Here is a 12,223-nt window from a genome sequence, read left to right as displayed (position 1 = left end):
TTGTATATAAGAAAAACTCTGGCTCATCAAACATGAGACCACACAAGAAAAAAAAAAAGAAACAGCAAAAAAAAAGAAAAAGAGGAGGAATAGAAAAAGAGTAAACAACCTCTTATATACACAAAGTGAAAAAAAAACAAAAAAAAATTGCGTCAAATGATAAAGTAACAGACGAACTTTTAAACATATAATTCCATGCTCCAGTGTACTTGTGTGTGTGTGTAGATCTATATTTGTGTGTAATTTTTTTTTTTTTTTTAGTATATCTTGGTTTTCACAGGTTCACCTTCTGCGGTCATAATGGCCCAGTGCATCAGCAAGTATAGCATCATCAAGAACACCGCAGTTGTCAACAACCCCCTTCTCAACAAAACTGCGGTAATCAAAATTAGCATATTTGTCAATACGTCTCTCCACATCGCAGCTGTAAGAATTTTTATCCATCTCTGTTACAAAGGACAAACGAGTACTCAAGTTATTAGATTCAGTATTCACTGTTATAGTACCAGGTGCCGGTGTTTCACCATTGTGACGAACACGGAATTCTTGCATCATACTCCACTTAACAGAATTAGATGCTGTCCTCCCCATACCTACCTTACCAGCAATATTGTTTGTTCCTGTGGTGGATGGTGACTGGTATACATTTTTTTCCTCTTGTTGTTTCCTCTCCAAACGTTGCATTAACTCAGCGGTGGTAGGTTGTCGGTGCTTCAATAATACAGAAGCCTGCTCAGAAGCATTTTCCCTCATGAGAGCGCGCATTCGTTCGTATTCCTCCTTGAAGGAGGGATTTTGGGCATCATACTCTGCGCGTCGCCGCATTTCTTCTTCACGTCGCTTCTCAAATTCACTTCTGTCCTTTTGTTTAGCTTCTTCCTCCATGCGTTTACGTTCTACAAACTTGCGTAGTTCTTCCGCCGTAAGTTCAACATTCGGATCCATCATTGGATCATATGCTCGTGCCTGTCCTTCAATGTGTGTCCGAAGTCTCTGACTATCGTACAATTGACGTTGTGCTGGATCAGATAAAATACTGTGAGCGAAACTGATCTCTTTAAAAAATTCCACACCATCGGGGTTTTTATCTGGATGGTATAATACGGCCAATTTGTAGTATGCACGGCGGATTTCAGCATCCGTTGCGCACTTGGGTACACCCAGCACATCATAGAGAGCACTGTTCCCTCTCAGTTCAAATATATCCGAGCCCATTTCCACTCTCTATCTCACCCTGTACGCGCAAGTGATTGATTGTGTATTAACCGCTTCAGTCGATGTTGATGTATGTATTTCCTCTGCTTCGTTGATTCTTTAATTGTTTTTTCTTCCTTATTCTCAGATTATATATATATATAAATATAAATATAAATGCCTGTCGGCTGCTTCCTTATGGAACTCCTGTGTAGGTAATAATGTGTTCGGAAGAAAAGAAAAAAGAAAGAAAAAAAAATAAAATAAAAATAAAAAAACAGGATGGGGTCTTGTATCATTAGTTTTTTTTTCCTTTATTTGGAAGGAAAAAAAAACAGTATTCCATATTCTTACTTTGTTTTTTTTTTTTTCCATCTTCTGACATGTCTTCATTTTTGTGTTCTCTCTCCTCTTTTTTCTTGGTATTCCCTTTTGGCATTTAACTTGTACTTGTACTGCCCCCTCACCCCTTTTCCCCATCCCCCGTCACGAAGAAATGGGATAGGGAGAGGGAGAGGCAAAACACACACATACACACACAAGCTATGCTGCCCAACTCCCTGTCTTCTTCGTCGCTCGTCCACGGTTTTTCATAGTGTATGCAGAGTAACTCTTACCGCCAAACCCAGTGCGCTTTAATCCTTTCATAAGACCACCACTATTACTGCCACCAGTCATAGAAGACTGACTAGATGCCATACCCACTACAACTCTCCGAGATGTTTGTCCAGCACCAGCCAACCATGGACACATGTAACCTTCTGCCTGCATATACAACGAACGTGGTTTACGCACATGTGAGACATATTTTTCCAATACCATTTCTAACCGCTTCTTGCGCACACTTTTTCTCATTGGAGGCCTTAGTGTTGCAGATTCATCAGATTCAAAAAGACTTGCATGCTCTCCTTCTTCTATAAAAGTGTGTTGTCCTTTAGCCTCTGCCTCTAAAAGTCTTTCATACCCTCGAGCGCCTGAATGTTGCACAAAGTACTCAAATGAGCCCTCTTGAGTTGCGGGAAGCTGTGCCAAAGAGGCTGTAATCATACTCTTTGGTATACGAACACCATTGATAGCACGTACAGTGTCCCTGTCATCGTCAAGAGTAAATGGAAGCTGTGGTGCCACTGGTGTACTGACTAGTGGCAACAGTTGATCATCACTACAAGTAGAAGGTAGTGGAATTTCATTACTAACTTTTGGAGAAGTGAGTACGGAACACTTCTCAGGTGTAGCTGTATCCCTTTCCTCCAAATTAAAATCATCTTCACGGCGATGATAAAGTGATTCTCGAAGTGATGCACGAACACGGAAACGCCTGGAGGAGTTTGCCACAGAAGAAGAAGAAGGAGAAACAAAAGCAGGAGGTGTAGCTTTTATCGTTGATGATGCCTCAATTGTCAACGGTGTCGAGGAACATTCCTTAGTCAATGGTGCAAGATCTACAACACTTCCAAGTGTTTTTTTATCAATTCCATCATTATTATTATTACTATTATTATCATCATCAAAGCAATGCAATAAATGTTTTGCAACCTTTTCTTTTGTTGAAAGAAATGCTGCTTTGGGAGATGTCGCCAAAATTTTCGCCTTAGCTTCTTCATGCATTAACACAAACCGTTCCAATGACAAATTATCCTCTCTCGGTACAATAAAGGATTCAACAGGGTAACGTCTTTCTACTGCAGTTATTTCATCTGCAGATGGAGGTGAGTAACTTAACTCCTTAAATTTTTTATAGGTTAAGTCTTCTGTACGAGCAAGGTCCAGTGTACAATAATAAGTAATATCATTTTGTAAAGCTGTAATGTTAAGACATTTTTCTGGAAACTTTGGATTAGATCTAACACCCAGTGTTGGAACCTTATCACTGCCCACAAATTTCCATATATCTTCCATTTGTCGTTGGAGAGCCACATTGTCACCATGAAATCGATCTATTTTATTAAGAATTAAGGAAAAAGGTATTTGTTCCTCCTGTAAAAAAGCTAGAATTTCTTCGTCTCTAGGTTGAATTGCCTTTGCAGCCTCCATTACCCAATATAATCTCTTTAAAGCACCTCGTTTACGAAGAGCAAGATAGCGAAATAGAATAGCAAAAGCACTTGCACGTTCAACCAAATTTTGAGAGAGTTGTCGCCCTTTCCATCCACCGTAACCAGGAGTATCCACCAACAGCATAGCATCTCCAACATTAAAAAATTGCAATAGCCGTGTGGTTCCACGTGTACGACCTGAACGGCCTAATCTATGGTTATGCAGCAAACACGATATAATTGATGATTTTCCAACATTAGGTTTTCCAATAAAACACACTTCAGGAAATGAATGTAATCCCTCTGGTAAGGCAGAGAGGGTATTAACATTCTTAAGGTGTACATTACCTTTCGAAAATACCTTATCACTGAGCTGTGATACCATCTTTTCACGTAATGATATTTTTGGAGGTTTTACATGAGAAATCAACTGTTTTTCTACATGTTTATAATGCTCTTGTTCCTCTTCTTGTACTTGTTGTTGTTGTTGTTGTTCTTGTTGTGATACCGTAAGAACTTGGTGTGATGGTATAGATCTAGGCGCTCTGAAGAGAAGCGGTCGACAAAAAGAACGCATGAAGCTAACAGGTTAATACCTGCTACAACTGTACGTACTACCAACAAATGTCTCCCACTCGAGGAAGTTAACTCAGAGAGACACTGTGCATTCTATTCTCAAGATATTTCAAATTAAAACGAGAACGAAAAATAGAAGTATTCAGACACAAAAAAAAAAGAAAAACCCCTCTTTCCAGAGGGTAAAATAATTAAATAATTAAACATAAGAATAATATATTCAGCAAATGCATTTTTTTTTTTTTTTGGTTTCTTTTACCAAATACAGGAAAAGTATGTCAGCTACATTTGCAAGAAAGAAAAAAAGATACAAATTATAAGAGGAAACAGAATTCGCCTTGCTTATCACTATCCTTCGCGTAATATCCTAGTAAAAGATGAGCACAATTCATCCAAAAAAAATGATTCATTTTCTTAACCTCTCTTTCTCTTTTTTCTTTCTTACTTTCATTCCACTCCCTTTCTACAACGCTCAGAATCGTTTTTACTCCCTTTTTCTTCTAATGTATTCTCATGTTCTTTTTTTTTTTTGTATTTTGAGTTATACCCCTCAATGAATGATGAAAATAAAGAAAAACGAAACATGTTCTCCGTACCTCCATTCTGCTACACGTCCATCATCATTTATACATATACACGGACGAAACAAAGTGTCACACAGAGTGAATACTTAAGTCTCTAGAGACGTCATACCACCCGAATGCCGCTTTCGTGATGGTTGCTTTTTTTTGAAAAAAAATATATATATATATATATATATATATTTCCTTCGGTTTTGATTAGTTCTTCTTTTCAGCATTTTCAGAGTCTTCGTCTGAATCATGGGTAGCAACCAAGTTAATATGAATTCCTCCCTCCTCTTCAGTTTCCTTATCCTTCTTCTCCTGTTCTTCTTCTTTATCCTCCTCTTTCTTCTCCACTTCTGGTACGACTTCTTCAGTCTTTGGTGCTTCTGCTGTTTCCTCCTCTTTCTTTTGTTCCTGTTCAAGATCAAGTTCATGTTCCTCTTCCTTTTCCTCTTCCTTCTTCTCTTTATCTGTCTCCTCTGCCGGTTTCACCGCATACTTACTGCTTTCTGAATCCATGGATGAATCATTCTCATTTTGTTCCACGTGATGGTCGCTTTCTGCATCCATGGATGGAGCATTCTCATTGGGATCCACATGACGGTTGCTTCTCTGTTCTGGCAAGGGAGTTTCATCATCCGCATCCCCTCGTGGTACCTGCACAATGCGACTTTTAGCTTCACCAAGGACACCATCCTTACGCACTGGTGTATATGTAACGCGAATCATCTTACCCTGATCCTCCTTCTGCACTCTGTAGCTGCGTACACCTGTCTCAATAACCTCAAATGCCTCGGTATCTGGGTCCTCACGAGCCCACTCAATGATAGGCTCTCCAGGTTCTCCACCAAAGTAATCCACTTCAAGTTCCAAGGTATTACCAACAACAGGTTCTCCCACAACGTTAACAAAGTTCGTTTGTGGAACACCAGCAGAGACAACACCATCTGACTTTGCCGTTACAGCTCGTCCCTGTAAACCGTCAAACCGTACAGGTGTCACTGCGACCTCAATCGTACAGTCTACTTCACGCTTTGTGAGAGCAAGTGTCGCACTGTTCGGACGACCAACCTTAGTTAAGCGCTTGTTACGATCGCGACGGAACCACTGAATCATATGTGGTCCAAAATGGCCACCAGTGTATTCGTACTCAAGTGTCAAGACGTGTTGCTCCACCAATTCTCCAACAATTCGGAGATTGTGAATTTCTGGTGCAGATGGTTCAATAGGCTTTTCCAAAACACATCGACAGGTTTCACCCTCTTCTCCTTCCTTGTTTACTGGTGTATATTCAACAGCCAAACATTTACCAACATCTTCAAGGGTAGGAACATATCGTGTGGAGTTTTCACCCTCAATAGGGAAGTACTCTTCTGAGTTATCATCCTTGCGAAGCCACTGATAGTAACTCTCTCCTTCCACACCACCAGAGTATACCACTTCTACTTCCAGTTCACTCTCTTGAATAAGGCTTCCAATGATCTTAATGGACTCACACTCTGGAGGACCGGCCACCACAGGTGCTGTAACAACAGATTTAGGTTCACCTGCCACCCAATCATTTCGAACAGGAGTGAACTTTACTTTGATGCAACAACCAATATCGTCACATGTCAATTTGTATCCAGCCCATGGATCATTGATATCAATAGGAATTTCCGCGCCATCAGGAGTAATGCGGTACCAGTTTAAGGAAGAATCACCCTCAAGACCACCAACATAGTCTGCTTCTGCCCTTAGCACATGACCTTCCACTGCGTTACCCTTAATCTCAAGAAGAGGGCAAGTAGGTGGACCGGCGACAATTGGAGTAGAAATGTCAAAGTACAAGAAAGAGAAGAGTCCATCAACATATGCAAGCACCTCAGCACGCAGGCAACAACCCACATCCGCTGCAGTTGGTGTGTACACCAGTGAATTGTTATCTTCAATAACTTCATAATGGTTACCCTGAGTGCTTTTCATCCAACGGATATGTAAAATAGTATCCCTGTCATCAGTGGATTCTTCCAATTCTGTAACCCTGTGAAGGTAACAGTATCCTTGTTTGTGCTTTGACAAAACACCATTTGTCTCAGGAAGAATTTCAGTACCATCGACAATGTATCGGTACTCATAATCTCCCTTTGGCAGATAGAGAGTTGTGTGGAAGTAAACATTACCATCTTCTTCACAGCGATCCAGTTCAATAGGGTCAGTCCAATTGTTCATGGATCCAACCACAAAGACTTCAGTTGCATCACCTGCAACGTTAAAAACCACAGGCATAAGATAACGTGAATGAAATGCATCAGCAGTTCTCTGATGATATGGACGAATATCTTGCATGCAGCAACTTAAACGAACTGGTACACCTTCTGTAAGAACATTACAAGTTTCATCCTCTGGTGCAAGACGAATAGAACATAATTGTAGGTATCTGGCCTTTTCTCGTACACGTTGAAGTTTAAGTAGGAACGCATCAGCGGCTTCTTCCACGTTATCACCCTCAACAATGAATCCTTCGCAAATACAATAAACAATCTTTCCTTGATAGTGTTCCAGAGCGGCTCTTTCTTCTCCCTGAACAGGATTACCATCTATAGAAACGAGATTTGGATTATTGATGGCAATGGCCATGCTTCGGTATGATGGAATTTCCGCCACAGGGTTCCCCACAAGATTGAGGGTGTGCAATGAAGGAAGATTGGGGTAGTGCTCAAAGGATGAAATACTGTTAAAATTAAGAGAAAGAACCCGCAAGTTGGGGAGACGCTCCAAACCTTCGAAACTGCTGATAGCATTGTCACTGAGGCATACCGTTTCCAAACAAGAAAAGTTTGAAATTCCTTGTAGAGATTCAATCTTATTTCCTGTCATGTAGAGATGGCGCAGAAATGGAGTCTTGCTCAAGAAATCCACCGATCCACCAATATCATTGATGGATAAATCAAGTACCTTGAGATTCTCCATATTAGCTTCAGTGTCGAACTCTGTAAGGTCATTCTCACGTAGGTAAAGATACTCCGCGCTGTAGTTCTCCACTGTCACTTCTCGTACACTGCGGAGGCCCTTTTTGTTCAAGGTCAAGCCTGTTGGCCTGACGCTGGTGAACCTCCCGCCACGCCGCACAGCAAGCGCAGTCATTTGATAAAAAAAAAATTAAAGGTTTTGTTGGTTTTCTTTTCCTTGTATTTGTTCACTTTTTTTTTCCCGCTTTTTGTTTCTATTTGTTGTGTTGCTTGTTTGGTAAACGAAATTTTTTTTTTCTGGTCGTAACCCTAATTTAAAAGAAAGAAAAAAAGACCAAAGAAAAACAAGACAAAAAAAAAAGAGTTAAAATAATAATAGTGGTATCAGCAGTGGTGAGACGTAATAAAGAATAACGAAAAAAAAAAAAAAAAAAAAAACTAATAAAAGAGGAGAACAACGTGTATTATGAACGAAGGAAGAAAAAAAAAAGCAGAAAAACAAAAGCTCTTCACTGTTTAACGAACCGTAATTATCGCACTATATGTCACAAANCTAATTTAAAAGAAAGAAAAAAAGACCAAAGAAAAACAAGACAAAAAAAAAAGAGTTAAAATAATAATAGTGGTATCAGCAGTGGTGAGACGTAAAAAAAAAAAAAAAAACACTAATAAACTCGCATATTTACGTGTATTATGAACGAAGGAAGAAAAAAAAAAGCAGAAAAACAAAAGCTCTTCACTGTTTAACGAACCGTAATTATCGCACTATATGTCACAAAATAAGTAAAATAAATAATTATTATTATTATTATTATTATTATTACTACTGTTTTTTTTTTTTTTTCTTTTAAAGGGAGGGAAAGAAATAAATGAAAAAAAAGAAAATTTGGTCTCCTGCTCTTACGAATTTCCTCCTCCATCGAAGGAATGTTAAACCTTACGCCAAAACCATAGAAAGGGTTTAACAAAGAGAGGCGTTTTGGGAACTATTCGGCCGAAGCAATGGACTGTTGGAATGTGTGGAATGACAAGAAGAAGTATGACTATCTTTTTCCCCTCCTGCAGTCCAGGTATGGCGAAGAGGCATCACACCATTCGCACGGAGAAATACACTTCTATTGCTCTCTTCACAGACTTCACGCAACCTTCTCCATGAATTTGCCATTTGCAAAGGTGCATCTGCTTTGGGATCCATTTCCCCTTTAAATGAGGTTCTATGAATAAATTCCACAACGTCTCGCATTGTCACTATACCAATTATTTTACCTTCCCCACCTACAACAGCAGCAACTTGACCCACCATGTGGTGTAAACTTTCAAATAGTTCACTGCAAAGGGTCGTTTCTGGAAAACAACAAAGTGGACGCAAAGGAAGATCACAGAGACGTACTGACTCTTTTTCTTTTCGATATACAAAGCATATAAGGACCTTGGTTTCGAGTACATGTGTAACACTTGTTGAGTCATCAACATCATTGTATACAGCGATAAAACGAAGTCCCTTTAAAAAGATAGTCTTAGTAATCTCCTTCGTTACCAAAGTATCACGATGTAAACAATATACAGAATTAAGATCTTGTTTTAAAACATCTAAAGCTGTGCTTTCAGACATACTTAATGCGCCAAGAATAATACTAGCTTCTAAAGGAGAAATATCTTGATCATGAGGCATTAAAGAAGATTGTTCATTCTGAGATGAGGTAATTATATCTTCACCACATTTTTCATTTTGTAGTTCTTCTTGTAAGCGCACAAGTTCCTTCAATTCGCTACGACCCCAAAAAACTTTTTCCTTGTCACCAAGAATAATATCTAACAATTTTCCTATAGGCCATGTAATAGGTGATGTCAAGCACATCATAAATAAAACCACATAAGCCATCGCAGCACTTACCTGTAATGCGTAACGAACAAATATCGCCTGTGGTATAATCTCTCCAAAAACCAATATAATCCCAACAGAAACGAAAATTGCCGCTATAGGGTTTAGAAATAGATCAAATACAAGAGGCATCATTTCCACAGCCACGTCCTCCAAAAGGATAAGAGTCACCAAGAGCCAGTTAGGCTTATGTAATAGCATCATCACACGACGTGCCCTCCGTGCATCTTCGGTATTAGATCCTTGCATGAGGGCATTCAAACGGTTTGTATCAAGTGAAAACAAACAAAGCAATAGTCCAGATGATAATCCTGCAAGAATAGTAAGACAAACGATAACACCTCCCTTTACCGCGTCGGGTACATCGATATCAAAACCAAAAAAAGAAGAGTTGGTCATATCTCATCGAGTTTTGTTTTTTGTTTTGTTTTGCTGTAATCTAAGTCATGCATAAATAAATAAAACAAAAAAAAAAGAAAACAAAGAAAGAATAATAATTTAAAAAAAAATAAAAATGAAAAAATAAACAAATAATAATAATAATAATAATAATAATAATGTGAAAATGCCTTTTAATGAGTTCTCCAGATCATATTGTATGGTCCAGGGTATTTTATAGGGAGAGTTGATGGGAATGGAGAAGGATAAAAATCAAGAAAAGAATAAAAGCAATAATTATAGACATAAATAATTTTTTTTTGTCTTTTGAAAAAAATAAATAAATAAATCTATGTCTAGTGTACACTTATTAGACAGTCGTTACCGCTTTATCGATGAGAGGGGTTGATGCGAATTTGAAATTCCAAAAGTACCACCCAATGATTTATTAACTCTGTTGGAGCACCAAAGGCAAGCTTCAGTGTCATGATTTGGACCTCGACAAAGAGAATGATAAAGAGGTTCTCGATTTTCTAATTTCTTAGAAAAGGACTTTCGGGAATCTTCTACTTCTTCAATAGGCAGTTTATTTTGGGACTCTACATTGCATTCTTTACTGGGCAAACAGAATTCGATACCTCCACTTCTTTCTTTCAAACGAGGAGAAAGATTAACGATAAGAGTGGCCTCATGTTTTACTGTGTCATTAACATCACCTTGTATTAGTTTCTCTCTTGTAGTCAAATCAGTATTTAAAATACATTCTGTCACCTGTGTAGTTTTATCACACATTATCAGTGAGTTATTTTTCTCTTTTCGTGAATTCATTTGCGACTGGCACAATTGAAGGTCGGATTCTGTCTTTATTAATTTTCCAGTTAAAAAATCATTTTCTATATTATGTGCCTGCTTTGCAGCTTCTAACTTTTCGTACAACTCATCACGCTCTCTAGTAAGATTATCAATCTCACGCGTCAGCTTGATTATTTGTAAAGTGCTTTCAGAAGAATTTAACCCTGTAGAAGTATTCACACTGGCATTTGATTGTGTAATAACAGCACATTGAGTAAACGCATCACACTTAGATATATTTGTTTTTTCTAGGTTAGAAGAAAGTATTGTATTCTCCCGTTTAAGGTCAAGTACCAAGTTATTTGTATAACTTAAAGAAGACCGAAGCCTGTTTAGTTCTTCTTCATAACTTTTCATCATACTTTCATACAAAGAATGCTCAATTAATCCTTTACCCATATCTGAGAAATTTTCTTTAAAATATTGTAATGAACGTATTTCAATTTCCATGTTTTTAATCTTTTCTTCGTATATTTCCTTTTGGCGTACTGTTTCATTTCTTACCTCCATCATTTTCTTTCGAAGGTTTTCCATCTCTTTTAGTGCAAGAGAATACGCCAAATCTCGTTTTTCCGCATTTTCCAATAAAACAGCATTCATTTTTGCTGCAGTTCCTAATGCATCTTCCAAAGAACTTATTTGTGACATGGTACTCTCTTCCATACCTTCCTTTTCAGATTGTAATGAAAATTCTTTTTCTGTCGATAAAACAAGTAATTTTCGTAATGTTGTTACCTCCTCTTCATATTGTGTAAGTTTTCTTGCTGCTAAAATACACTCCATATTACGTGTATTTTCCAGCTCGTGAAGTCTCACAGAAATACCCTGATAAGTGTTAAGTTCTCCTTGAAGAAAATGAATCTTTTGCTCATATAGATATTTCAAATCATCAATATCATTCTTTGATTCAGCTAACAGACGACGAAGTTCCTCTTTCTCACCAGTAAGTTTTAGAAGTTCAAGTCTAGATAAATGCATTTCATCTTTAGATTGTTGTGGACGCAATTCACTTACACTCCATACAGTCTGTTGACACGGTAATTTATTTTCTCTTGTCTCAAAGTCTGATGAGATGGCAGTAGCTGTTGTGACTGCTGAAACCTGGCAAAAAGGCACACTATCACTTGAGAAAAATGTTACTGCAGCTTTGTCATTTATTGTTGTTGATACCTCTTTTTCTTCGTTTTCTTTTTCTTCTTCTTTCTCCAGAATATCTTCTAATGTAATCAATACTTCTGGAGGTGAACAATCAGTAGTCAAGAGACCCAAGGCACGTTTTTGGTTTGTATTGGTGTTCCAAAGCTCCTTTAAATCCTCAGCCAAATTTCTCAACCTCTTTTTGACCTTCAAGGTTGCATTTTCTCCTACAGTGATAAGTAAAGAGGAATCTCCCTGCAGATTTTGATCCTGATTTTTTCTCTCTTCTTTTCCTTCTCTTATTTCTGTTGATGAAATACTGATACCTTGGTGAGTAAGCTCTGGCACGTCAGATACGTTCCTAATTTTCTGGTTTTGTTTCACTGCCAGAACCTCCATTGGCAGCTGCGAAGGGTTAAAACAAGTAAGAAAGAAATCAAAAAGAAAAAAAAAATAGAAAGAAAAAAAAAACATATATATTAACAAGAAAATACAAGTAAAAATAAATAAAAAGACACGAAACCAATAAATAAAATGATCGATCATGCGTTACTAGTAGAATTTTGTTCATACCCTCGTTTTTTTTGTTTATTTTTCTTTTTTTTTTTTTTTTTTTTTTTTTTTTTTTTTTTTTTTTTTTTTTTTTTTTTT

General features: G+C 37.8%; 5 protein-coding genes across 5 annotated transcripts; all 5 read right to left on the bottom strand.

The window, feature by feature from the left end:
* Positions 1-282: 282 nt before the first annotated feature.
* Positions 283-1,215, bottom strand: TM35_000221960 (putative chaperone DNAJ protein; the record flags this gene model as incomplete). Its single annotated transcript, XM_029027243.1, has 1 exon — positions 283-1,215. The coding sequence occupies one exon, from the start codon at positions 1,213-1,215 to the stop codon at positions 283-285; it is 933 nt and encodes a 310-aa protein (XP_028881463.1).
* Positions 1,216-1,737: 522 nt separating this feature from the next.
* Positions 1,738-3,807, bottom strand: TM35_000221950 (uncharacterized protein; the record flags this gene model as incomplete). Its single annotated transcript, XM_029027242.1, has 1 exon — positions 1,738-3,807. One exon carries the CDS (start codon positions 3,805-3,807, stop codon positions 1,738-1,740), a length of 2,070 nt encoding a protein of 689 aa, XP_028881462.1.
* A 778-nt stretch (positions 3,808-4,585) lies between these two features.
* On the bottom strand, positions 4,586-7,498 carry TM35_000221940 (AIR9 protein; the record flags this gene model as incomplete). Its single annotated transcript, XM_029027241.1, has 1 exon — positions 4,586-7,498. The coding sequence occupies one exon, from the start codon at positions 7,496-7,498 to the stop codon at positions 4,586-4,588; it is 2,913 nt and encodes a 970-aa protein (XP_028881461.1).
* A 786-nt stretch (positions 7,499-8,284) lies between these two features.
* Positions 8,285-9,604, bottom strand: TM35_000221930 (uncharacterized protein; the record flags this gene model as incomplete). Its single annotated transcript, XM_029027240.1, has 1 exon — positions 8,285-9,604. The coding sequence occupies one exon, from the start codon at positions 9,602-9,604 to the stop codon at positions 8,285-8,287; it is 1,320 nt and encodes a 439-aa protein (XP_028881460.1).
* Positions 9,605-9,964: 360 nt separating this feature from the next.
* On the bottom strand, positions 9,965-11,971 carry TM35_000221920 (uncharacterized protein; the record flags this gene model as incomplete). Its single annotated transcript, XM_029027239.1, has 1 exon — positions 9,965-11,971. The coding sequence occupies one exon, from the start codon at positions 11,969-11,971 to the stop codon at positions 9,965-9,967; it is 2,007 nt and encodes a 668-aa protein (XP_028881459.1).
* Positions 11,972-12,223: the final 252 nt, after the last annotated feature.

Source organism: Trypanosoma theileri (assembly GCF_002087225.1).
Source record: "Trypanosoma theileri isolate Edinburgh chromosome Unknown TM35_Tth_22_V1, whole genome shotgun sequence".
NCBI classification, from domain to species: Eukaryota; Euglenozoa; class Kinetoplastea; order Trypanosomatida; family Trypanosomatidae; genus Trypanosoma; species Trypanosoma theileri.
The sequence above is the reverse complement of the archived record's forward strand: the minus strand, read 5'-3'. Positions and strand labels throughout refer to the sequence as shown.